We start from the raw sequence: 26371 nt of genomic DNA, 5'->3' as shown, positions 1-26371 counted from the left end.
CCTCGAAATGTTGGTCTCCATTTCGTCGGATGTGTTGCTTGTAAGCTCCACGACTATCTCCTCATCAAAGGCCTCCCTGGCCTCTTGCAGCAATACCTCCATGATTTCCGAATCTAGATTCTCCTGGAGTTTGGCCTCGGGGTACTTCCTGAATGGAGCCAACCCGGCCGTGTTAGCCCTCGTCATCATCCTTACTGACGACCTTGCTGCCACTCATCTGAGAAGAACGAAACCGAGGAGACGGGGAGGGGGAAAAGTAGACGAAGAACATAATAGGACCACACAAGACTCCCTTACCTTGCTGCTAGACGGTCATAGAGTGTGGTCGAATCCACACGCAACACGACAACGAGGTCAATCCAACTTTTGGGAAATAAGTCGCAGGCGTGCCAGTCAATAATGTAGCCCCCTTCCTGAACGTCTCCCTCAATGGCATCGAGCAACTGAACACCATATTCATTAGTATAGCGAACACTTGAGCAACAGGAATAGCGAGTGTCAGGATTTTCGCGATGGTGAACTTCAATTCCCACAGATGAGTGTTACAAGACGACAAACCTTGTCTTCGTCAACAATCCAACTCTGGAACTCGTCGTCCCAGCCCTCATGGCATTCTCGGTCTTTGACAACTTGGTTAACCGAGAGGTGCTTGAGGCCTGTACGCCTGGCGAGCTCTTCGCAGTGTGTCGTCTTGCCCACGCCCGGCGTACCAGTGACGATGATGTTTGGTGACGTTCTCATTTTGATGAGAATTTCTGTTTTGGTGTTTGGGTTGAGCGAATAAGGATAGTGCTGATTTCAGGTTGACTATAGCAGTGGCGAGGGCCGCTGGAAGGGAGGTAGAAAGGAATAGAGAACGAAACGGGATGCGAAAAGCTTCGTTTATTGCATTGCATGTAAATGAGTCCAATGAGGGCCACTTTGCTAGGTAGGTAGCATGAATGCCCGCTATCAATTACAGCGCTCTGACAGTATGGATAGGGTTGGTGGGTGTGCGACGGTCACGTGCGGAGCGCCATACCTGCCGCCTGCAATCAAGGCATCTACGTCTTCCAGCTTCCAGGTTGGGAATAACTCATTCCCGTTGTCAACACAGATGAGATGATACTCACCCATTTTTTACGTTCAAGTGTCTTTGAGTATTGAATCATTCAGGTGGGAGAGGGGGGGGGGGGGCACTTGAAATCAACGGATTGGCAACATTGGGTAGCCTCATCCCACCTCTGCCACTTGAATAGTTTGCTACATGAATAGGAAACAGGTTGGGCGCTACTTTTACAGGGTCCGAGCCGCCAGTCCCCCCAAGCTTTCGAATATGGAAAGGCCGGAAGACAGTGTTTATTGCACAGGTCTTTCCAACCCCCTGTCCTTGAAATCTCCTTTCAATCACTCAACCGGCAACATCCACGATCAGACTGGACGCCGTTACAACTATTGCTTCTTTCAACATTATCCATGCAAGAACCTGACGTAGTAAATCCCCAGATCTAGCTCCCTAAAGAAGGAAGCTACCGACACACCACCGCTCACTTGATAGTCGTCATCATTTCAGTGGCCAGTCTTGGGCAGAGACCGGCGAGCAGAATAAGGACGGAACACTCTACAGGGCAGGCTCTATTGCCTACCTGTCTACTTATCAAGACAGACAAGATCATCTTCTAATATCATTTGGCTGTACGCAGTTATGCGGCCACATCTTCCTCGTCAACCTCAGCGAGGTCGCCGTTGGGCTCGAAGTCATCCTCGGGATCGTACTCGAGCTTCTCTTGCTGAGCAATTGCCTGAGCAGACACAATCTCAGCAAGACGTTTCAATCGCGGGGTTTGAAGCCCTATTCATGCGTTGTTAGCGAGGCCACATCTGGTGCGAATTTTGCTGCAGTTCACATACATGAAGGGGTGTAAGTCTCTAGAGCGGTGATGACCCTGGGTTCGGCAATCTCGTAAGGTCCACTGTCGTCCATGTCGACAGCTTGGAGCAGCAGTACGTCGCTCTTTTCCGTGACTCTGGAGGCAACAGCCTTCATGATCTCGCCGTTGATGGGCTGCTCATAGTCTGCGACCAAGTACTGGTTTAGGAGCTTTTGAATCTGGTTGGGTGACAGCCTGTGGAGGAACATATTGTCAGCAGCTTCCACATAAGCTTGTCGTGCTTGAAGTGGAATTCAACTCACATCCAGCAGATATCCTGAATAATCTCAATATCATTCAGAGTTGCCTTCTTCAATTGAAGAAGCTTCGTTGCTTGCTGTTGAAAGGGTCAGCCTTGCTTGCCTGGGCCCTGTTCTGGGCGCCTTACCATCAAGTGCTCTAGCTGGAGAGTGCCCTCGGGCATATCGTGACTCTTACACCACTCCTCGATACGCGTGATGTTGTAGTTGATCTGAAGACCACGCTTCCAGGAGAGGAAGTTGCGTCTCATGAGGAGATCGTTGAAGGCGGTGACGCCAACGAGACGAAGCAGTTCAGTGATGGTCTGCGTAATGATAGAGTCTTCGAGGTAGTAGGCCTTCATGGCACGGAACACGCTGTTAAGTAAGCTAAGCAAGTTGTCCATGCTATAGGCGGGAGTTGAGTTGGACTGCAGAAGTTTGCCAAGGAAACGGCTGCTTTCGTTGGTGACAAAGCCCGGAAGCGACTGAGACTCAATAATGGCGGGGATGATCATTTTCTGAAGCTTCTTCTTCAAGACCTTCATCCAGGTGTGGTAGATATTGAACTCCAAACTCTCCAAGTCGTGCTTGACGATTTCCAGAAGACGATCGTACTCATAGTTGTCCGTCTTCTGCGCTTCGTACCAGTCCTCTGCAAGGAAGACGAACGACAGCATTTCATGCACGTTAGAGAGCCAGAAGGCCCCCGGGTTAATGGCCTCATCGCCGTCGTGCTGCATGACTTCCTGCTGAATTGACTGCATAACATTGGCGAGGAAGCGCTCAGACTCCTTGACAAAGCCATTGTTCCACATCTCGGAGGTAACCAAGTTGATGAGATAAGAGGGGAAGAGAACCTCCTTGTCAGACGGTGGCGGATTCGTGTTGGGCGAAGGAATCTTGAGGTTGCGGATAAGACCCATGGTGACCTCCTCGTTTAGACCATCTTCGTCAGCCAAGAGAGTCTCGAGCTCGAGCTCGATGTTATCGACGCCAGGCATGAAACCTGTGCCCTGCAGGTTCTGTCTGTGGGCAGTGCTGGTGATGGCCATCGAAACGGGACGGGGGTTATAAGCAGCGCTGAAGCGATCCACAGCTGTGCTGGGTTCGGCACCAGCACTCCTCCTCTTCGGTTTCTTGGAGGACACGAGGTTGATGAGGCCAGGTGCAGCGGACGGCGGCGCCTGGACAGCACCGTTCGCAAGCTCGCCGTTGGTCGGGGCTAACCTTCTTGCCAGTTCCAGCTGATCTTGCAGTTCGGCAAGCTGCTGGCGCAGTGAAAGCTTCTCGCTTTCGATCTGTGCACTCTGCTGACGAACGGTGTCTAGCTCTGTGCTCGTAGAGCGCAGAGATTCTCTCAGCTCCCGCTCTTCCTCCTGCATCCTCTTGATATTGGACGTTGATTCCTCGAAGCTCTGCTGGAGCTTCTTCATCTCGTCCTCCATTGCCTGCAGCCTAGCAACTGCAATGCTGCCCTGGTTGGCCTCGGTCTGGAGCTCCTTCGTTCGAGCCTCCAAGGCATTGTGGCGGTTCTTCCAGGCCTTGATTTGACCTTCATAGTTCTCCACCTGTGAAGACAAGTTCTTGTTTTGTGCCTTCATGGTGCCGAGAGATTGTGTCAGCTCGACGACCTTGTTTTCGAGCTTGTACGAGATCTGCTTCAGATCACGGGCTTCCTCCCGAGTCTTCTTGTAATCGCGACGGGCGAGTTTACCACGCCACAGGCTCTGGATAAGAGTGACCTTCTTCCTGTATTGTCTCCAAGCCAAGACCTGTCGTCGAGACCGCCACACACGCTGGATGAGCATAGCCGCATTGCCTACGCGGGTCTCCATGATTTCTTTTCGTCGAAGGTAACCTTTGGCCGCCGCTTGCGCCAGGACGACATCGTTCCTGATGCGTATGTACTCCTTTCTTTGCCGTTGACCACGCCAAACCCGCTGTATTGTTGTTGCTGCTTTGACGGTGCGGAGCTCCTGGACTTGCTTCCGGGCGTTGTAGGCTCGCACCGCGGACTGAAAAGTCACGATGGCTTTGCGGGCCTCAAGGTAGCGGCGGCGGTAGAACTTAGCACGGAGGTTCTTCTGGATGAGAATGGCGCAATCGTTTAGGCGGTTGGTGCGCAGGTTCTCGAGGAAGGCGAGCATGCCGGCACGGAAAAAGATCTTGGTGAGGCCCAGCTGGTACTTGTCGGAACCTTTGCCAGAGCTGGTGCCAAGTGCCTTGGTAAGGATGGCGTTGGCCATTTCCCGAATCTCTGACGCCCACAGGTCCGAGTTGATAAGCATGTAGTAGCGCAAAGCAAACTCCTCGTATGTCCATCGAGTAGGGTAACCAGCGCAACTTATGCGAACAGTCTCGAGAACACCACAGGCCCGCAACTGACTGAGGACCATGGGTCCCTCAAACTTCCACGCCTCCTTCGCCTCGTTAGGCTTGATACAACGAATGTAGTGAACGTCTGTGTTGTTGATGGTGTTCATGAGCTCAATGAGCGAAGAACGGAAGATGCCTCCCAGCGTTGGCTTTCTGTTGACAGCCACGCCGATCTTCCTACCAGCGGCGGGCTTCACTGAGCTCGATGACGCGGAAGCAACGTCCTTCTCACGCACGGCCGAAGCTGCATCCAAAACATCGCGGAGAAACTTGTTCGTCGAGGCACGGAGGACCGCCATATGCTCATCAGGCACGGTGTCCCGGTTCTTCTCGATGAAACCCTCAGATTCATAGGTGACATCCACAGCATAGTGACACACGGTGAAGGCGGACTTGCCGAATCTAGGCTTTTTGTAGAACTTGTGCTTATCGGTGCCGTAGTTGTGGTGCAGTTTCGTGACGAACTGCTCGTCGGAGCCCATGGGAAGACGGGACTCCTCATCCAGCAGGGATAGGATACCGAGCTTACCTTCGATGAGATCAATGGCCGGTTGATTGTCGGAAAACTCGATGAAAGTCCAGTCGATCTTTTCCCTTAGATACTCCTCTTGTTCCAGCTTAAACACGTGTTGGTTGAATTCCTGCTGCAGCTTCTCATTGGCGTAATTAATGCAGAACTGCTCAAAAGAGTTCTTGGCAAAGTGTTCAAAGCCATAAATATCGAGCACACCAATGAATGAGATGACGCGGTTCAAGACATCCTCAGTCGCCAGACTGTGGTTGATGATGTCGACGAGCCAGTCAAAAAGGCTGGAGTAGATGAACTTGGCTACCGAATCGCGGACGACAATAGCTTGAGCCTGCGTCAAGTTTGACGTAATCTTCTCGCCTCTGGTGACCAGCTGCTTTTTGACAATCCACTTGGCGAACTCGGTTCCGTTGACACCCAGGATCGATGAAGCTAGTTCAAGTGAGGGCTCTGTCGGCGCGAGGACACTATCGTTGCGTGAGGCTCCAATTTTGATGTTGCCAAGGTGCAGCAGACCAGATAGGAGTTTAAAGATCTCCGACTGTTGTGCGTCGGTGACACCAATTGTCCGCAGAGACGCCTTTGTGGCCTCAAACTCGGCTTTATCATCGACACCATCAATCGTTGGGCAGTTGCCCTGGTTGAGATACTCAAACTCCTCAATTGGCAGCAGATGTAGATCCTGACGCTCCTTGTCTGAGGCACCAGCAACAAGCTGGTAGAAAATGTGGTAGTTGCGCTCCTTCAGAGGTTGGAAGACAAGTCTGGATCGCTCAAGGAGGTAGGTACGAATCTTAGCACCAATGATGTTGGTTTTGTCGTCAAACATAATCTCGATATATTTGCCGAATCGTGACGAGTTATCGTTGCGCGTCGTCTTTGCGTTTCCGAAGGCCTCCATGATGGGGTTCGTAGCCAAGATCTGTTCTTCTGTTTCGCTCATAGCTTCGGCGCCCTTTTTGGACCGCGTTCCCGGGTTGTCAGGGGATTCTCTTGTTGCGAAGTATCGCATAATGTACTTGGCGCTGACCGTTTTTCCAGCTCCGGACTCTCCCGACACGACAACAGTCTGGTTCTTTCCGCTTCGCACCATATCACTGCAAAACATTAGCCAGTGTTCTACGACTATCTTCATGGCATAGCGCGATGACAGGTTGGCCTACATGAAAGCTTCTTCTGCAATGGCAAACAAGTGCGGTGCTTGCGTTGCTCTCTGCTTGCCAGCATAGACCTGGACCATGCCCGGGACGTAGAGCGAGTCTACTCTCGCGAAAGGGTTCGCCGCAATCAGGACTATTCCACTGTATGTGTAAATTTCCTTCTGGGCATATCGAAGGCGGATGGCTTGCAAGACTAGAGGCACGCTGAGTCAGCTATGAAGTCGCTTGAGTATCGCATGGAGACAAATATTGTACCTGCAGGCTCGTTGAGATGGGACAGATTCGTCAAGTCGTCGCTGGCCTCGAGCATGGTCGGATTCATCAGGGGGGGGAGGGATGAATCGCCCTTCTGGAGGGCCTCGGCGGTGACCTCGACCGTCTTCTCCTATTTGGTCGTCAATACGCGTTTGCAGGCCTAGCCGAGGCATTAGAGGAACCGTACCTCGCCGTTGTCCAGCTTGAAAACAAGCTTAACCTTTGAGCCATCTTCGGTCTTGTTGACAACCTCGGACGCGACCCAGCCCTCCGTAGCATCGGGCTGCCACGCCCGTGTTCCGACATCGTAGTTCTCCGACATTGTGACAGCTTCTAGAGTGTTGAATCGACTAGGTACCGGAGATGGCGATGGAGGAGAACTAGTATTCCCGGGAAGATTGGCGGATGGGATTCGGTAGGTCTGGGGGTGGGAGCTCGGAGCAATTCGTGAGATTCATGGGCAAGCGAGTGGGCAAGAGTTGCAGGAGAGATTAAACGTGGTAACTGCCAAAGGCAAATACCGTCGGCCTGTCTTGTGTTTCGGACTCGCTGCTATTGCCGCCTCGACAGTCGTCGTCGTCGTCGTCTGCTTCGCGTTGGTCGTCGAGGTAGGGGATGAGAAGATGGAGGAGTAGGAGACGAGGCAGATGGAAGGTGGCTTTGGAGATGAAGGGCAGGCCAGCCTAGATTTGGTACCAACCTTATGGGTACGGTTTGTATGGGGCCCTTGTAAGAGATGATTGATGAAGGATGGGGCGTAGCAAGAGAGACAAGAGAATGAGACTGCACGCTACGCAATGTTCAATGAACGACTAGCGGGATTATCTCCAAGAATTTGGCAAGTTGGGATAGATTGCACGCAGATGTAAAGGCGAAGGATAGGATGTGAAAGGGGCGGGTAGATCAATGGCAGCTGAAGAAAGGAGGACGGCGCCGTTCCTGGTGTGAACAACAGAACTGGACAACTTTTTGAGATTCCAACGGACGTGGAGGCGGACGTGGACAGGGGCACCAAGTAAAAACGCCAGGTGAGAGAGCTGGGCTTGGCCAGCTGGAGGGACGAGCGCCCTGAGGTAATGTTCTTGGCCGCTGCAAATGTAGGTACCTACCTTAGATACGCACTGGCAGTAAGGTGCTCCAGTGTACGGAGTACTAAGCCAAGTTACCTTACCTAAGGACGATGTGTGAGGCGGTACCTTGGATACCTACCTGATGCCCACCTTACTGGGAGGTTTTCTGTTCCTAGGGTAGGTATGGTATCCGTGGTACCTTACCTTAGGTAATGCAGTGCGGGTATAAAGGTAATGTCTTCCAGGGTAAGGATACTAGACGCGTCTACCTAGGTAGATAGCGGAAGGGGACTGGCTTGAACAGTGCAGGGCAGGATAGAGACACTGCTGTTGGTTTGAGGCAAGGCAAGTCAATGAGTTGCTCCCATGTCAACTCAAGTTACCTCGGAACGGTGTTCGTACGTAATTATGTTATGACTTCATGGCCAAAGATAAGATCACCTAGAAGCGTCGGATAAATTCTTGGATGGCAACAATATGAGCCAGTCAAACTGACTACGGAAACTTCAATGCTCAAACTGTTTTCTTTCAATCTCGAGTTCTCTATTGAAAGTTTCCTTTGACACCTTCGCCGGGCGGACTGGAAGGGGATGGTCCGGCCGCCGTAGGTCAGCAGCTAAACCATCCTGTCTTGGTGGCACCCATAGTTTAAAGCACCCGACCAAACTGACCAGTCAACCCAAATCAGCCTCCTACTTCGGTCAGCTTCTAGCTGCCTTGTGTGACATTCGGCTCCTTTTCTTCGATAACAAGGTACTTAGGCTCCTTCATTGGTGACAGTCGAAAAAACCTCGAGAGGCTTTCCGCACTGAGCACCCGAGTTCGCATCATGATTGGTACTGGGAGAATTCTGGCATGAGACCATATAGGCACCATGGCAGGTGGCTAGACAATCTGAGCAAGAAAACCTGGTTCTCTAGATCGACGACTCAACGGGGCAGAACGATGGGACTTCATTAAGGACGCCCTGAAAGGAAACCTTCAGATGACAATGCCATTAGCAACACCATCCATTCCATTTGGTCATGTTTACTTCCTGTACTGGCTCTCCATCTCTTCCACAGTTGAAACCCTCGAAATTTCCTTGGAACCCAACTCGATGTAGCATCCGTACACTGCCTAGATATCAGCAGCACCGAGACGCCATATGAGCCGCAAACTCTGGCTGGCTGGCTGGCTGACAACCAACAAAGACGTAGGTTGAAACAACCGTCACTTTCGGGTCTGCACCAGGCGGCGTGGCAAGTGTCCAGGAAACACAAGGAAAGCCGTGCTGAGAGCCTTCGTCCCAAGCTACCCAGCCGGAAACCACAGACATGTTGAACCTCAGACGCACCCGTCGGTTCGCCGACGTGTCGCTGTGGTCAGTAACAGTGATGTCTCCCTTTCCTTGCTGTCCTAGCGCCTTTTCCTTAAAGTATGGCAATACCTGTGTATCCATCTTGTGCCTATGCACCATATTGTTAACACACAGTCTCCTTATCTCTCCTCTCATATGCTGAATCAGGCCTGAATACGGGCATGTATCCTTCGGCATGGTCATACTCAGTGCTGCTTCATTGTTTAGACTTCCTAGATGTTGTTGAAGTCGGGCATTCGCATCGACGCAAAGCACAGTGTCCTTTACAAGTCATTTACCTATATGGATATACATTGCCAAACGCCTGCCCTTGCCCTTGCTGATGCCGACTGGTCTTCATCCCATCCTAGTCTCCACGAGTCCCCTGCAACCCCTTTCGCCATCCACTTTGCTCCCAGTTAACCCCGTGTATTCAGAGGCAAATTTCACTCAGCTCCTTACCGCCTGGGGTGTTCACATCGTCCCAATATTCCTCGTCATGCCATTTTCCACGCAAACAAGGCTGCCCAAGCTGCCTGTTGGATACCTGGGTACCAGTAACACTGGTTCGGGAGCTCACAGCATTCAGCAGCTGGCAGAACAGTGACAGCCCGATCGATCACATGCGCCGCTTTCCTCAAATCCTTGTGGTTTGCTCTAAAGATCCGTCACTGGCTTTCGAAGACTGGCCAGCAGTGGCCATTTACCGCTCCTTCGTCAGCGGTCACCTAATCCTCTTTCTTTCTTCTCAATGAAGATCGACCTTCTTCGTTCATTATAATTTAGGGAAAAGAAGAGAGGGGCGAGCTCATGCGTTGTGGACTTGAGGCCCGGGCTCGACTCCGCTGCATCAACACAATTTCCGAATTGGCCTGACCCCCTTTGCCAATTCTCACTTCTGATAGGCTGTTCATCGCTCATACTCACCGCCATGTTCATCCGCTTTCCTACGGCACTGAGCAGCATCGCAGCAGCTGGTATGCATAACCAACCAAGCGCATGCATACCTAGTAAGGTAGTGTCCATGGCGAGATGATTGGTATTCTGGGATGCCTTCCATACCGTGGCTCTGTGTGGGTATATGTAATAACGTCCACGCGACGCCTCGGGGATGTGTTGTCTGTAATCGCAAATGTTGGTTCCGTTCTATCTCGTTGTAACTTCTACCATATTGTTTCCTTTCCAGCCATGCCCATATTTATGTAACGACAAGCTTTTATATGCCTTCAAGTTGATGTGAAACCCGGTACTCCCTAATCCAAAGTGCCCAGATCCAATATCGACATGTTGAGATGCTGTCTTGGGTCGCTGAGAACCTTCTCTTTTCACGAACCAGGAATCTCCATCACAAACGCCTTCCCAATGCCATAGCTTCTACATGCGCGTCTAGTACAAGACGCGGGTCATGATGCGTGCTGTATCCTTGTGTAAGTGACTTTGGAACTCGCTATCGCATGTCCGAATTTGTACTCACAGCTCAGAGAATCCAGACCGTCGTTAATCTCCTTGATGTCCTCGGCCTTGACGCTGCTTACGTCGGCCATGAGGTATGCAATCTAGCGCCATGTTAGCAAACCGGCTTCCATCCTCGACTTCCGATGCAACTCACGTCGCCTCTGCTGTCGGAAATCTGCTTGTCAACATTGTGGTTGCCAAGAATCTCGTTGACTGCCGTCCATTAGCACTCTATACGCATACCAATGATATACATCATGGGTATTATCTCACCTCTGCGCAAGACTCCGGGAACGTTGCGGTGAATATAAATGACCTGGATTCCTTGATTAGCCCTCTGTTAATATCCGCGTCGCGCCAAGGCTTGCTTACACGAGCGTGATCGGGCTCATCCAAGGTCAATGATCTCAGGTTAACCTCTGGCAGATTAACACTGTTGAGCGTTGTGCCCTGATTGATGTAGCGAACAAGCGCCTCGGCAACTAATTTCGAGATCAGTTTGTATGCTCGAGCAAACCACTGAGCGTATTCCTCACCTTCGACACCAATAGCACGCTGGGCTTCCTCGGTGCTGCCACCAATGTGTGGTGTCAAAATGATGTTGTTCAGGCTACGCAGGTCCTCGCCCCATGTGTTGAGCGAGCTGTTGAAGTAGTCGCCGTTGGCCGCCGGCTCGTTGGGGTAGACATCAAGAGCAGCACCGGCAATCTTGCCAGAGCGCATGGCGTTGATCAGAGCCTGGATGTCGACAACGCTGCCGCGACTGGCGTTGATCAAGTAAGCGCCAGTCTTCATCTTCTCGAGCTGAGCAGTAGAGATCAGGTTCTTGGTCTCTGGCAGCTCAGGCACGTGCAAGGTAACGAAGTCGGCCTCCTCGAGTAAGGCTTCCAAGGTGGGTACTTGGGTCGCGGTTCCCAAGGCCATCAGGTTCACGACATCATAGTAAACGACGTTCATACCCATAGCCTCAGCCAGGACCGAAAGTTGCGAGCCAATGTGGCCATAGCCCACAATGCCTAATCTGCAGTCAGCGAATGATGGGGCATCCTCCGCACCATTTGGCGATGCAGAGGTCAGGCATGGTAGGATTGCGTACCGAGCGTCTTGCCACGGATTTCCCAGCACTTGGAGCTGACCTTGTTCCAGGTGCCGCGGTGCATCTCGTTGGAGCGGTCACCAAGCTGACGGGCAAGAGTAATAATTTCGGCAATAACGAGCTCTGCAACACTGCGCGAGTTGGCGAAGGGGGAGTTGAAGACAGCAATACCGTGGGCGGCAGCGTATTCGAGGTTGACCTGGTTCGTGCCGATGCAGAAGCAGCCAATGACGAGCAGGTTCTTGGCCTCACGCAGGACCTTCTCGGTCAACTTGGTCTTGGAGCGAATACCAATGACATGCACGTCCCTGGAGGATCACATTGCATGAGTATGGGGCATTCTATCACTCTCCTCATCGGACTACAGTGTAAGGGAGAGGCCTACCGAATCTTCTCGATGAGCTGGTCTTCCGGCAGAGAGGTCTTGAGAGCCTCGACCTGGTAACCTTGTTCGGTCAGGATATCTTTTCCTGTCTGATTGACATTTTCGAGGAGCAAAATCTTGATGTCTTGCGTGTTGAAGGGCTTCAGAAGCTTGGGGGCTGGCCTCTGGGCCAGAGCAGCGCCAGCTCTAGCAAAGCTTGAAGGGGGGGAGGTGAAAGTGGCGGTTGGCGAAGTTGATAGCCCCAAACTGGCGGAGACTTCGAGCTGTCTTCCGTGCGCAGATGCGCCAGTGATGTCTTGTGCTGAGCTCATTATTGTGTGGTTTGTATTGGTCTTGCTGTGTGAGCAAGAAGGATGGGATGGAGGGGCAACACGATTTTTCGATGCGGGGCAATAGAAGCACGAGAAAGCTGCCAGACCAAGAGCTGCTGGGCTGTTGTTGGGTGTGAAGTCGAAGGGAGAGGTCGAGCACCGACTGGTATACGACGAGAGGGCTGGGTGAGCAAGAAACAGGGACAACCAAGGCAATGGGCAGAGGTAAAATTCTGGAAATGGTTCTGGGAGGAGGAAGTTTTTTAATCACCTCATGTCAAGCAGCCAAAATGACGCGGGATGTGAGACGGAGGGCCGTGACTGATGTAAAATAACGAGGTACCATACCAAACCTTGGGAGTGGAAGGTGGTACCCGATGACTGTTTCCAGTGCAATGCATGTATCTTCACTATTATTTTGCATGCTAGAGGTACCTCGCGCTGCCGTTTTTGTAAGGTCGTTGACGTGCCGTCCGCTGGCTGCCTGTGGGGGGCACCACAAAGGGAAGGATCCAGCGAGCCAGACCCCGATGTTGTGGGCAGGTGGTCCGGGATTCTCCCGCCGCATGTGGGCACTGTTCTTACACGGTGCAGAGGTCGGCAGTGGACAGTAGAAATCAACCAAATGGAAAAGAATTCATGGGCGGCCCCAACTCTCTGCTTGGGCTCGCACAGTGGATAAAGTCCGACTTGTCAGCGGAGCACCTCCGAAGGCCGGCAACATCCCTCAAGGTGTTCGGCACTCGGTCGTAGGCTCGACTCTTTAGGCTCAGAGGCTACCTCAACTTACCGCCTAACTCATTCCAGCCAAGCAAGAGGTGCCTTCGGGGCAGCCTGAGCCTGGGGTTGAGTCACTGCTCCTCAGCAGGTGGGTTGAAGAAAGAAAGGGAAGAGGGAAAAAAAAAACACTTTTCTCCGGCGCCGGCGCAGATGGCACACCACACAACAAGCATGAGACGGGACTGGCCACAACCTCGTTTGCGTGGGTCGCGGCTTGTTTGAAGATTTGGCCGATGCATTAAAATTCAGCTTGATGTAAGATGTGCTTTGACTAAGACAGTTGTTATTGTTACCTTACTTTACCTTCATTACCTACCTACCTGGATCAAGTCACTAACCTGACCTGACCTGACTGCCGATTCCGGGCCGCACACCGACCTATGCAACTTCAGGTCATCCGCAAATCAACTCCTCGAGTGGTGGGTAGTCAAACGGCCGCTCCGACCTTCTACAGGTCCGCATGCACCGCCGCGTCCGCCCTTGAACTCCCCGATATTCTACGGAGCTTCCATATCGGTCACAGCCGTTGAGCCCCAGGGCGACATCCTGACAATGAAATGAGACTCCTCCATGCCTTTGACAAAAGTGACTTATATATGAGTAGGCGCTCCAATTGCTGAAAACATCGCGATAATGCCCCAGTCAGTATGTTGCATCGTTCTCAATTACGCGCAGTACATACACGAGCGAGCCGAGGACTGAAGTGGCCCACAGCCATATGCGGGAACATGAGCAGCACCCCACCCCACCCAGGAGATGCAAGTAAAAGGAAGATTTGCTTAGTTGACTTATTTCCTGTCTATTGCTTCCAGTGTTGATGCCCGTACCCGTTTTACATGAAGGAAAATTCGAGTGAACACCCTTTCTACAAATCCATTTTAGCACCGACGTATAGCATCATTCATGACCAAAACGTAAGATGGCCGTTTCGTTGAGAATGTTTGAGACCAAAACGTCAATTACCATCTATCAAGCAAGAAGCTCATCCATTCAATGCTGCTCTGCTTGGCTTAACCCTCAAGGCGAGTTTGTTGACGTGGCGCCAAGCGCGACGCCGCCGCCTTTCATGACGCGAAAGAATCAGAGCATGACCATCACCCACTCCCCAAATGTAGTCTGTCATGAACGTGAAGAACCTAGCAATCCGGTCGACCGACAGTCGTCGCTCAACTCTGCTTGCATTCAGCCGCCTCCTGCTTAGGCTTGCCGGTGTCGTCCTGAAGTATAGATTAGCATCTTTCGTCGCAGAATCCTCGAGTTACACGTCACTTACGTCGTCCTCGGACTCCTCGTCCTCGTCGCGGTCCTCACTGAGATCATCCTCGTCCTCGTCGTCTTCATCGTCGAAGTCGCCCTCCAGATCATCATCGTCGAGCTCCTCAAAAGCCAAGGCCTCGCCGGTGAACCAGTCAATGGCACGGGGAATGAGCTTCTCCTTGATGTCCTCACCAAGCTGGTAATCAAGCTCGAGGCGCTCCTCAATGTCGGAAGCAGCGTCATCATCCTCGTCGGCCGGGGCCTGGGGAGGAGAGAAGAAGTTGAAGAAAGATTCGGTGGGCACCGTCTTCTTGACAATTCGGGTCTGCTTGGTGTCTGGAAGAGGGATTAGCAGCTGGATCGTGATGGGCGGTTACTTGTGCGGAGCTTACTCTTGTTCCTCTGTTTCTTGCTCTCAACTCTGACGGTCAAATCCTTGCCCTCCTTCCACTCAATCTTGTCGCCCTCGGCATGGTCGTAGATGAAGTCACCGCCATAGCCGCTTTCACTTTGGTAAAAGTACGTCTTGGTGATGGTCTTGTTGGTGAAGAAATCGTTGTCAGCAAATTCGAAGATGAGGCGGAAGCCGGGCTTGTCGAGGTATTCCATGCGGATATCGATCAGGTGCTTGAGAGCGGCCTCGTCGCGATCGGTAATCATCTCGGCGAGAGAAATCTGGTTCTTCATGGCAGACAACCAGAACTCGGGGATACCAGAAACCGGCTCAGTGGATTCGGCAGCCTTCTCGGCCTTCTCAGCTTCCTCAACCTCTTCGTCGTCCTCCTCATCGTCCTCCTCGCCAGCCTTGATCTCCTCCTCTGTAGGCTCAGAGGCACCGTTGACAACCTTGGCACGCTTCTCGTAAAGAGGAGTGAACTTGGCAAAGTATTTCTTCTCAAGTTGGAGAACCTCCTCTTGAAACTCGGCCTCCAGCTTAGAGTGTTCCTTCTGGATGCCTTTGAGGCCGGCAACACGGCGGCGCACCTGGGGAGGCAGCGACTCGATGTAGCCGGAGGATCGGCCAACGAGAGAACCAAGTCTTCCTTGGATCATCTGGACGAGCTTGGGGTTCTGGGCAAAGATGGAGGCGGCGGCGGCACGGTCGAGATCCTCTGTAAATTTGGATGCACGTCAGTAACGGGTCAATAGAGGGGTGGGCATGTCCTGGGGCGAAAGCCCAAAGTGCGCGCAGGAAAGACGTGAGTTGGATATTGCAGCGGGGGTTTTAGTACATACCCTCTTTAATGCTGGCAACGCCAGGCTGCTGGGCATGCGACGAAATGGGCGCATTTTGAAGGGGGGTGTTTTGCGGCGTACTGAATGCTCAGGAGTAGATGTCAGCCATGGTGATCGTGGAATGGGGCAAGGGAAGCCTAAGGAAGCGACCCCTCGCCACCGGGTAGAACAGTGCCGCAAGATTTGTGACTTACGGCGCGGTGGCCGGATCGAGGCGCTTGTTACGGATCGGCTCAGCCATTATGTGCGATCGAATCTTTTGATTGTTCGTGTACGATAATGGAGTGAAACCACAAGAGGCGTGGGACAGAGATGTCCCGGGCTGATCTGAGGGAGAGGTTGCGGGTGATGGAGTTGGCAGGGCAGAGAACGGTGCCGAACGTGGGAAGTTGTAGATGCGCAGTTGACTTTATTTTGGTGGGGGGGGAGGCAATGTGTGGTATTGGAAAAAAAAAATTGGGAGAGAGGCTTTCTCCGTTGGGGCGGGTACCGCAAGTTGGCGCCTGGGCTTCTCCTATGGTTAGGCGGGCACAGCGGGTAGCGTGCTGCCAATGGATCCCACTGCGGGCGACTTCCACAAAAGACGACCTGAGCCAAGGAGAGGAGGGGGGGGGGGCAGACTGTTCCATACCATTGGACCCCATGAGGCAAGATAGGTAGGTAGGTACCTAAGGCACCATACCTACCTTTCGGTACAAACCTAAGGTATCTTAGGTAACCTAGGTTTTGTAGGTCGGTAAGGACAGGCGGTGCAGCACTGTTATCCGAAAGGTAAGGTAGCCCAATTAAGGCGGGTAGTCCCCTAGGCAGTCCCGCATCACTGGACTGGGCTCTCTTAGATAGGTAGCTTCCATTGGTCAGACGTGTTGAGAAGGTATCAATCATTCTTAACAAAGTAAGGTAATCAACATCGACCTTCAAAAACTGCCCTGCGGCTCCGAATACCTCCTTGTGCTGCACGACTGCACACAGCCCAAGAGACAAACAGCGAGCGATACCACTCAATATCAGTCAAACCCTATCATTCCAGCAAATTTGACCCAGGCAATCTAAGCATCGATTCTACGATACCCGTACGCGGCTGGCGACGCTGGCCAAGTGAGGTAATGCGGGGATTGCAGCGGGGGCCACTGGGGCTAGGTGCCTACCTCAGTCAGTGCGCTCCCTCCCGTCCTGCGCAACCTGGACAGCACCCAACGCATCATCATATATCAGACAAGTTCCTCACTATGTAGCTAGGTATGTGCCATACCTGGAAACAGGAAATTGGAATGGAGTAGAAAGTTTCTTGCATCTATCGTTCCCATCAATATCAGTTAACACCAGTTGGGCAAGGTCTACATGGTTTTGGCTGATACTACATTTGTGGTGGTTACCCCCAGAGGTCTCTGTCGGCATTTGCCGAGGGCTGCTTACCTAAGATTTCGACGAGACAAAACTCCCCTCCCTCATCTCCCATCCTGATACGCCATTCCGCCCTCCGCAAATTCCAGCAGTTCGTTTCCTATCAGTGCAACAGGTGGCCCAATTGCCCAGCCACCTACCTTACCGTGCCGCTCAGGTGTACGATGAGAGGGGAAGACGGCGGCGCTAAAAAGAGCACGATACGGTTGCCCACCTTCTTGAGCAGCGTGTGTTACCTTTCCTTAGGTAAGCAGGCAAGGTTCATGAAGCGAACTGTCGTCACATCCTTTCAGAGGTACAGATACCTATGACAGATACCTAGCTAGCTACCTTACCTAAGGTCGGAGAAACCTGCCTACCTTACTCAAGTCGCCTCACAACCCCTGACAACCTGTAATGCTTCTTCCGTGCCAGGTAGCTTAGGTTGCTTTATTCTTGAAGTGCTTAGTATGCGATATGCCAACAAACAATCTGCGTAGCTCAACGAGACAGCTACGGGTGCCTGGCTTTTCCTTGCTCCTTCGCGAGCTCGAGTTAGAAATCCAACTCCCAGCGCCCATCCGATTTGAGGACGATTGAGCCGACCGTGCGGGCATCCGCGCTGACTTTCTTGACCTGCCGACCGACCCCCAACTCCGAAATCGCATCGCAGCGCACCACAGCACAGCTTCCTCGAGCTTTTCCTAAATTGCTTCTTCTAGTTCCCGAAACCCAAGTAAGCGTCTCGACTCAAGGCTATGTGCCGTTCTCGCCGAATCCGCAATACCGCTTCTCTCAACTCGACACTCGTTTCGGCAGTTCAGCCACGCCTTCAACCTCTGGTCTCTCGAGCTGGAACCTTCGATACCGTTACGGCGACTAGATCGCCCTGAAGAAGTCGCAGATATGCCTGCGCCAGGAGAGAATGGGCATCATCGTGCCTCCTCTACATCAAGGAATGGCCATGCGCCGCTCTACCGCCTGAACTCGAATCAGAGCTCAACGAGCATCTTTGAGGAGGTGGAGATGGCCCATGACGAGGTCAGACAAACCCAAGCCCCGTCTTCAATTGCGGATTAACTCAGATCATACTGTTTATAGCTCTTCTCTGGTCCTATGGCCGAAAGCCTTCCTACCAGCGTTTCAGCCTTCTCCCATCGACGACCTCGTGCTGACTCTACGACGAGTTTTGCATACTATCACGATGAACCCGAAGCCTCTCCTACTTCGTTCGAAGATGAACGCCAAAGCCCGTCAGATGATGTGGGAGATTTTGCATTTGGTGACGAGGACGAAAGCTACGCTGATTACGAAAACGGTGATCCCATCGATGATTACATGTCCCAACGCAGGCGGTCGTCAACGCACTCGAGATCGTCTGTTCACGCCCGTCTATTGCGCCAAGACAGTGGCATGACCAATAAGAGCCTTGGTGGAGATCGTTTGAGCCAGAAGGTATACATGGTGAATGAAGATCTTACCATTGCCATTGCTGGCTTTCGGACGAGTCGACTTGGCTTCTCGGCTTATGTCGCACTTTGCCTATGCACTGCTGGCATCGCTTGGCTGCTTCTTAGGTGGTTTCCTAGATGGCATGTAAAACTTTTGGGTCTGCCGTCTCCATTAGCTGAGTGCGACTGGGTCGTTGTCGAGGTAAGCTATGCGTTGCCCCCCTATTGTTAAACATGAGCTGACGTCGTTCAGAACCAATGGGGAGAGTTTGCCCTGATGGACGTAGACAAAAAGCGATACGGTAGACCTATGTCTACCATCTTTGGCTCCACTGGAAAGAGCTACGGAGTGGATGATGATTACGACCCAATAATCACCGAATTACGTATGCTCAACTATCGTTACGTTCGCCTGTACTTCAACCAGCAAAAGGACAAGTTTGTCATATTCAACGGCTGGGTTGATCCGAATTGGACCGATCCCCGCGCCGTACGTGCCGGCATAGACAGCGATGAGAAGGGATTGCGAGCAGTTGTATTTGGAAATAACCTGATCGATATTGAGCAAAAGTCAACACCGCAGTTGCTGGTAGATGAGGTAAGAAATTGTTCGTAGTGAGAGGTCGAGATTCTAATCGTTCCAGGTTTTCCATCCTTTCTACGTCTTTCAAATCGCTAGCCTGATTTTGTGGTCTCTTGACGAATACTATTACTACGCCGTGGCTATCTTCCTAATGTCGTTTGGAAGTATCGCCACCACCCTCATTGAAACCAAAGCGGTAAGTCGAAGTCAACATTTTGCTTTTTTGGTACAGCCGAAGGCTAATGGAACCAGACGATGAAACGACTCCGCGAGATTTCTCGCTTCGAGTGCGATGTGCGTGTCCTTCGAAATGGATTTTGTAAGGACCCAGCTGCCACATAAGCTTGTTCGAAATTCTGACAGACATAGGGCGATTTGTATCGTCGAGCGAGCTCGTACCTGGCGACGTTTACGAGGTCAGCGACCCAAATCTCACTCAATTCCCAAGTGACGGCTTGCTTTTGAGCGGCGACTGCATCGTTAATGAGAGCATGTTGACAGGTGAGTTTCATTCGCAAGTCCTACTTCCGCATGAGTGGAACTTATCTTAATCCCATCTCGTTCTCAGGTGAATCGGTCCCTGTGTCGAAAACACCAGCCACCGATGAGACGATGCATAGCCTCGATTTGGCTGCACCGACCGTGTCGCCAGAGATTGGCAAACACTTTCTCTTCTGTGGTACCAAGATCATTCGTGCTCGGCGGCCGCAGGAAGAGCGCGATGGAGACGCTGTCGCCCTCGCACTCGTGGTTAGAACGGGATTCAGCACCACGAAGGGATCCCTTGTACGGTCCATGCTCTTCCCCAAACCATCCGGCTTCAAATTCTACAGAGACTCTTTCCGGTACATCAGTGTCATGGCTATCGTAGCCATGCTTGGTTTCATCGCCTCTCTCTTCAATTTCCTGCGGCTGCACCTTGCCTGGCACCTCATCATCGTCCGTGCTCTCGATCTTATCACTATCGTGGTGCCGCCAGCGCTGCCCGCGACACTCACCATTGGGACCAACTTCGCACTTAGTCGACTGAAGAAGAAACAAATCTTTTGCATCAGTCCACAGCGGGTCAACGTAGGCGGTAAGATTGACATCATGTGCTTTGACAAGACCGGCACCCTGACAGAGGACGGATTGGACATACTCGGTGTTCGGGTTGCATCACCGGTGACAGGCAGGTTTACGGATGTGCTTACCGATCCATCATCATTCGTACAGGCGCAGGCCGGCGGTTCAGCCCGGATGTCAAAATTGAGGGCAGCCCTGTACACCATGGCAACTTGCCACTCGTTGAGGTCTGTGGACGACGAGCTGATGGGCGATCCACTTGACCTTAAAATGTTTGAGTTTACAAGATGGTCTTTCGAAGAAGGCAAACAGAGTCCCAACGAGGCAGACGACCAAGATCAGGGCAGCCTTTCGCCGTCAGTTGCCCGTCCTCCAGCTGAGCAGGATGCTCTGTTGCGAGGTACCACTCAACAAGGAGACCAATCAGTAGGCTGCGGACCCCTTACGATCAAGGCTAGACTAACCCACTTGGCCAGCAATTGCTTGAATTGGGAGTACTGAGATCCTTCGAATTCGTTTCGCAGCTTCGCAGAGCAAGCGTCATTGTTCGACAATTTGGACAGCAAAGTGGGGACATATATGTCAAAGGTGCTCCTGAATGCATGCGGGAAATATGTCGCGAAGACAGCTGTGAGTGATCCATATCTACCGAACTGATTTCCGCGCACCTGGAAAGGCACCACTGACCTTGACCCTCGTCTTCGACACATAGTCCCAGTCGACTATGATGATCAGCTTGCCTACTATACACATAAAGGTTATCGCGTCATTGGCTGCGCAGCTCGCCATATTCCAAAACTTAGCTGGGTCAAAGCCCAGAAAATGAAGCGACACGAGGCCGAGTCTCAACTGGAATTCACTGGTTTCATCATCTTCGAGAACAAGCTCAAGCCGACCACGGCACCTGTACTGACTGAGCTGCTTGAGTCGAACATCAGTACGACGATGGTGACAGGTGACAACATCTTGACTGCTATTAGTGTTGCTCGTGAATGCAACTTGATCAACAAGACCGCACACTGCTTTGTTCCGAGATTCATAGAAGGTGAGTGGCGAAAAGTGAGGCATCTGATTGATTCTAACAGTGAGCAGGCAACGCCGGTGACCCAAAGGCTCGGCTACAGTGGGAGAGCATTGATAACGGAGGTTTCCAGCTGAACGAACAGACTCTTATGGCAAGTTCATTCCAATTTTAAAGACATCAATGTAAAGCTAACTTCGTTGCACAGCCACTGCCACCTCCAGCTGACGTCGACGCATCGTTGGCATACAACATCAATGACATCCGCAACTACTCTCTAGCAGTCAGCGGCGAGGTTTTCCGCTGGATTGTGGACTTCGCGCCTCCATTGGTGTTGCAGAGAGTATGTTCTTGCCTCGAGCGTGCTACCTGGCTGCCTTTGCTCACAATCTTAGATGCTGGTCCGTGGTCGAGTGTTCGCGCGCATGTCTCCAGATGAGAAACACGAACTGGTCGAGAAACTGCAAGCGATCGGGTACTGCTGTGGCTTTTGCGGTGACGGTGCGAATGATTGCGGCGCTCTTAAGGCTGCAGATGTTGGCATCTCCCTCTCAGAGGCGGAAGCTTCCGTTGCAGCTCCGTTCACGTCACGCGTCTTCGACATCGGTTGCGTTCCCCAGGTTATCCGGTAAGTGATGCCACCACCCGCGAAGCAGAGTATCACCATAACACGTATCTTTAGCGAGGGCCGTGCCGCACTTGTGACGAGCTTCAGTTGCTTCAAGTACATGAGTTTGTACTCGGCCATCCAGTTCACGTCTGTCAGCTTTCTCTACGCCACAGCTTCCAATCTCGGCGACTTTCAAGTAAGTTGATATGATCGCCAAAAGCTTCATCACTGGCTGATCACTCTTTAGTTTCTGTTCATAGATCTGCTATTGATTCTTCCTATTGCCATTTTCAGTAAGTCACAATATCTATTCCAGAACCTTTGATCGAAACGCTCATGAAATTGTAGTGAGCTGGGCCGGGCCATACCCTGTCCTATCACGAAAGCGACCGACCGCAGACCTCGTCTCGCGCAAGGTGCTCATACCATTGCTGGGCCAGATGGTCATTTGTATCTTCGTGCAAACTGCTGTATATATCGCCGTGAGAAAGCAGCCATGGTCAGCGCTTCCTACCTTGCTCCCCGCTCGCACACACTTCTTTTCGCATCGCTAACTACATAAAAAGGTACGTTCCCCCACGTGTCAACCATGACAAGTCGAATATCAAGAACTCGGAAAATACGGTTCTGTTCTTGGTGTCCTGTTTCGAGTACATCTTGGCGGGCGTAGTACTCAACGCGGGTCCTCCCTTCAGGGAAAAGGCGCTGAAGAACTGTAAGTGAAGCCGGATTGCAGCAATATCTGTCCAATAAACTAACACTGAAAAGGGCCGTTCATGGCAACCATCGTGGCAACCATTTCAATCACATTATGGATGATTATTGGCCCGGGGCATTCAGTAAGGCGTCTGATGCAGCTGACCAAGACAAGCTGGGATTTTGAGCTCTTCATGATTTTACTAGGGGGCGTTTACTTGGTCGCGGCATGGATATCGGAAAAATACCTCTTCCAAAAGCTGGCCCGAGCCGTGGGACATTTCAAAGCAAACTTTCTGAAGAAGCCGAAGCAAAGAAAGGAGTATAAAATCATTTTAGAGCACATGGAGTTATAGGACTACACGATTAGAGAGATGCCTTTGAGACTTGAGAGGACGCGCTCCCATATTTCCACCTAGCGCATGGCAAGCATTGCCTTAACCCATTGAAACAATCAATTCATTATGGTAAATAAAATCTAGTTTCTGCGTGACATATCATCCTCTTGGTCTCGGTCTCTAGCTCGGATGTCAGGATCGTGCTGCATCAAGCTAAGCTGACCGTAAAATGAACGTGTCATCGATGATCCACTGACCCGCATTCCGGTGCCGACCCAGCCCAGGCGGGTCGCTCCGGCTCCGAGTAGCCGGGGGTCGCGGTTACGCCCAGTGACCTGCCACCCCAGCCACAAGCACAGTACTTAGCTCTCAACTGCTTCCCTAGGTCGCTGCAATCAATCAGGTCAAGCTTCGACTGCTATCATCTAAGCCCCAGCTCTCGTGCCAATAGTCTCCGTTGAAGTAGCCTAAAGACCTCACATCAGTCAACGACTTATATTGCTTTAGATCTCATAAGTGGGTGCTCGGACATCGCTTTGGTTTCAAAGTACAATACAACCTCGCGCGTTGGGACTCTGGCTACAGAGACGGTCAATCCCTTGCTTCTGCCTCTCTCATTTCACTAGACGTTTGCGAATCACCTCTACCGCGAAGATGAACATGGGTACGTCCTCACACCCAAGCCTCATCAAGCTCATTATGAAGCAAGCATGAGAATGGACAACAAATCTCTAACGCAACATCTAGACTGGATCCTCGACAGCGGCTACCTGCCTCACGCCGTCATCAGGATGGGCATTCGGCGCCAGCTCCAGGAGCGTCTCGACTCCATCGCGAGCACGTCTCTCAGCCTCGACTATGAGCGCAAGATGACGTTCATCGAGAAATTGCGCACTCAGCCGATTGCAATCGAGACCGCTGCGGCCAACAAGCAGCACTACGAGGTTGGCACCGGCGTCCTCGCCGCATGCCTTGGCCCCCGCATGAAGTACTCGTGCTGCCTGTACCCCAAGGGAGGCGAGACATTGGCACAGGCGGAAGTGGCCATGTTACAGACGTATGTTGAAAAGGCCGAACTCAAGGATGGTATGAGTATCTTAGATCTCGGGTGAGTCGCCCCCGGCCCTTTCGATGCGTCGTAAGATCATATTTCAGATTTAAGGCCTAACTGATATTTGCAGCTGTGGTTGGGGATCAGGAGCGCTGTATTTCGCCGAGGTACTCCCCAACTCCAAGGTTACGGCCTTTTCCAACTCCAGGACCCAGAAGGAGTACATCGATGGAAAAGCCAAGGAGAAAGGGCTGTCAAACCTCACGGTCATCACAGGTAACGTTGTTGACTACGAATTCGAGCGGGAATCTTTCGACAGAGTTGTCTCTATCGAGGTATGTATCTCCCTGACCGCTAGATGCGTCCGATGAAATGGAGGTTGATTGTCACAAAAGCTATTCGAGCACATGAAAAATTATGAGCTCCTCATGTCAAAGGTGGGCAGGGCGTTGAAGCCCGGTGGCAAGCTTTTTGTCCACATTTTTGCCCATAAGACTACTCCCTATGATTAGTGAGTAACTGCCGCACTGTTGTTGATTACTGAGAAACGCTGACCGCGGGGGATCTCAGTGAGGAGGGTTGGATGACGACATATTTCTTTACAGGAGGCACCATGCCTTCCACTGACCTGTTCCTATTCTTTCAACGGGACCTTCAGGTCCAGAAGCAGTGGTGGGTTAACGGACAACACTACTCCAAGACGTGCGAGGTAAGTTGCCGCCGATATCCTCTCTACCGTACTTCAGTCTCAGTATGACGAGCTAACACGAGCATCAAGCACTGGCTGAGCAAGATGCTCGCACACAAGAAAGAGATCTGGCCGCACTTGGTCGAGACGTATGGGGAGCAGAACGCCAGCGTGTGGTTCAACAGATGGCAAATCTTCTACTTGGCATGTTCCGAGCTGTTCGCCTACCAAGGCGGGGACACTTGGGGCGTGTCGCATTACCTCTTCGAAAAGCCCAGCACTCAGTAGAAGTGACGGACAGAAATGAACCCAAGCATAGTTGTGCCTGCCGTAATTGTTTTGCACCCATAATAGAGTAGCTAATTGTTGATTCCTCTGCCTATTTTTGCCTGACTTTTGGACTGGCGATCGCCGAATGATCTGTCGATATTGCGCATCTTCTGCATATCCCTCAAACTTCTTGTTCACTAGACCAAGCCTCTCCAGAGCTTCCGGTTTAATGATCCCAAGGGTGCTTCCAGCCCAGCAGCACGGCTCCTGCACATCTCCGTCAGCATTCACGCATTCAGTATCGTCGAAAGTTGTAAGGACTGTACCGTCTTTCTTCGCGCGGTACATGAGCTGTCGATGGCGCGGATTGACATTAGCTTCCTCGGCCTCGCGGTATCAATTAGGGCTTCGACAAGGGACATACGAAGAACCACATGCCAGCGCCCAGAGCAGTCGCCGTGAAGCGGTACACACCAGGGACGTGAGGCGTCGGGGGCTTGGGGCCGGTATACATGGCGAGAGTCGATACCCCAGGCGCGTCGTTCGGGAAGATTGTCGAGGGGAAAGAAGGGTTTCTGGAGGTTGTAACTCGTCAGCAGGCCGCCAGAAACTCAATTCAGTCCGGCCGAGTGGGCTCGCATACCTTGGATTCGCCTTGACCTCTAGGCGTTCTAAACTTTGCTGGGAAAGGGATCGGGAAAGTCGAACAGTGATGGCCGTTCAACAATATCCCATGGGAAGAAACGTCGTTGACGGGACTGACAATCTGAGAGGTCCTTGGATGCTTAGGTAAGTCGGCTTGTGCCGGAATGTCGGACCAATGGCAGACAGTGCATTCTAACTCGCTCTTTCTGTCTTGGCTCAAGAAACTACGTACCTACCTTACCTCAAGTACCTTAGGTAAGAGCACTGAGCGACTCGTGCTTCATCCATTCGGAACGTATCTCCTTTGTCGGGACCTGCCAGGCACATAGGGATGGGTACTTCTTCAAGACCCACCAACCTCCCATTGGGTGCTTGGCTAGCAGCACCTCACACTTCCGAGTTCCAACTTGCAGCGCCTCATTACCGCAGTACCCTCAGTACAAAGGCTCAAACCCCTGGGCACTCAATTAGCGGCGTCAGGGTGGTCGTCGATTCCACCATTTAGCCCCCCAGCCGGATAAGAATCCACCCCTCCCCATGACTCCAGTGACAGTCGCGATATGAGATAGTTAGTGCCACCTATCCCTCCACCTGCCACATACACATACATACACTTCTGGGCTTGATGAACACCAGCCCGTTTTTCTGTGCCTACATCGACTACTCTTTCTTCTACGCAACCTTGTGCAACCTAAACCGACTCAGTCGTTCACTCGTTCACAAAAAAAAGCTACCACTCCCCGGCCAGAATTCTTCTGTTAGCTGGGTATCTAGACAAGACGACTTTCGTCGATTATCGATCAACAGACGATTACATCACCAAAAGCTACAACAGCCAGTGCATGCGACATGGCAACTCCCAAGTTCAACTCAAAGTCTCCGACTATACGGCGCATACGTAAGACGTCCCTCAAACGTTGGATCCTGATCCATCTGACCACCTAGAAGCTCGCTAATCAATCGGACTCGAATCAGTGCGCGAAGCCCAAGAACTCTCCAGCTCTCCCTCACCAGATTATACAGCTACTCCACTAGAATCAGATTTATTCGAATGGCACTTCACTTTCCGTGGGCCACCCAACTCCTCCTACAGCGAAGGCATCTACCATGGCCGTATCGTGTTGCCGCCCACATACCCTCTTCGTCCGCCGAGTTTCCGGTTCCTTACA

At 51.9% G+C, this 26371-nt stretch overlaps 6 protein-coding genes across 6 annotated transcripts; 3 read left to right on the top strand and 3 right to left on the bottom strand.

Annotated features, from left to right (window-relative positions):
* Positions 1–1682: 1682 nt before the first annotated feature.
* On the bottom strand, positions 1683–6794 carry MYO2 (Myosin type-2 heavy chain 1; the record flags this gene model as incomplete). Its single annotated transcript, XM_053190455.2, has 7 exons — positions 1683–1831; positions 1891–2105; positions 2174–2247; positions 2299–6154; positions 6221–6350; positions 6473–6602; positions 6660–6794. 7 exons carry the CDS (start codon positions 6792–6794, stop codon positions 1683–1685), a joined length of 4689 nt encoding a protein of 1562 aa, XP_053051864.1.
* Positions 6795–10267: 3473 nt separating this feature from the next.
* Positions 10268–12128, bottom strand: SER33 (D-3-phosphoglycerate dehydrogenase 2; the record flags this gene model as incomplete). The annotated part of the gene is made up of 8 exons (XM_065756966.1): positions 10268–10296; positions 10356–10437; positions 10491–10549; positions 10610–10652; positions 10709–10818; positions 10873–11352; positions 11433–11740; positions 11818–12128. The coding sequence occupies 8 exons, from the start codon at positions 12126–12128 to the stop codon at positions 10268–10270; spliced, it is 1422 nt and encodes a 473-aa protein (XP_065614733.1).
* A 1946-nt stretch (positions 12129–14074) lies between these two features.
* On the bottom strand, positions 14075–15642 carry NAP1 (histone chaperone; the record flags this gene model as incomplete). The annotated part of the gene is made up of 5 exons (XM_053190457.1): positions 14075–14125; positions 14182–14501; positions 14558–15277; positions 15402–15481; positions 15596–15642. 5 exons carry the CDS (start codon positions 15640–15642, stop codon positions 14075–14077), a joined length of 1218 nt encoding a protein of 405 aa, XP_053051866.1.
* A 3486-nt stretch (positions 15643–19128) lies between these two features.
* Positions 19129–20384, top strand: N0V96_003879 (uncharacterized protein; the record flags this gene model as incomplete). The annotated part of the gene is made up of 2 exons (XM_065756965.1): positions 19129–19137; positions 19320–20384. 2 exons carry the CDS (start codon positions 19129–19131, stop codon positions 20382–20384), a joined length of 1074 nt encoding a protein of 357 aa, XP_065614732.1.
* A 2824-nt stretch (positions 20385–23208) lies between these two features.
* Positions 23209–23660, top strand: N0V96_003878 (uncharacterized protein; the record flags this gene model as incomplete). Its single annotated transcript, XM_053190460.2, has 2 exons — positions 23209–23212; positions 23296–23660. The coding sequence occupies 2 exons, from the start codon at positions 23209–23211 to the stop codon at positions 23658–23660; spliced, it is 369 nt and encodes a 122-aa protein (XP_053051869.2).
* Positions 23661–24103: 443 nt separating this feature from the next.
* Positions 24104–24575, top strand: N0V96_003877 (uncharacterized protein; the record flags this gene model as incomplete). Its single annotated transcript, XM_065756964.1, has 4 exons — positions 24104–24110; positions 24264–24271; positions 24300–24308; positions 24378–24575. The coding sequence occupies 4 exons, from the start codon at positions 24104–24106 to the stop codon at positions 24573–24575; spliced, it is 222 nt and encodes a 73-aa protein (XP_065614731.1).
* Between the last annotated feature and the right edge of the window lie 1796 nt (positions 24576–26371).

Source organism: Colletotrichum fioriniae, assembly GCF_027942845.1.
Source record: "Colletotrichum fioriniae strain IMI 355084 chromosome Unknown scaffold_3, whole genome shotgun sequence".
Lineage (NCBI taxonomy): Eukaryota > Fungi > Ascomycota > Sordariomycetes > Glomerellales > Glomerellaceae > Colletotrichum > Colletotrichum fioriniae.
Note: the sequence above shows the minus strand (reverse complement) of the source record. Positions and strands in the feature narration are given on the sequence as shown.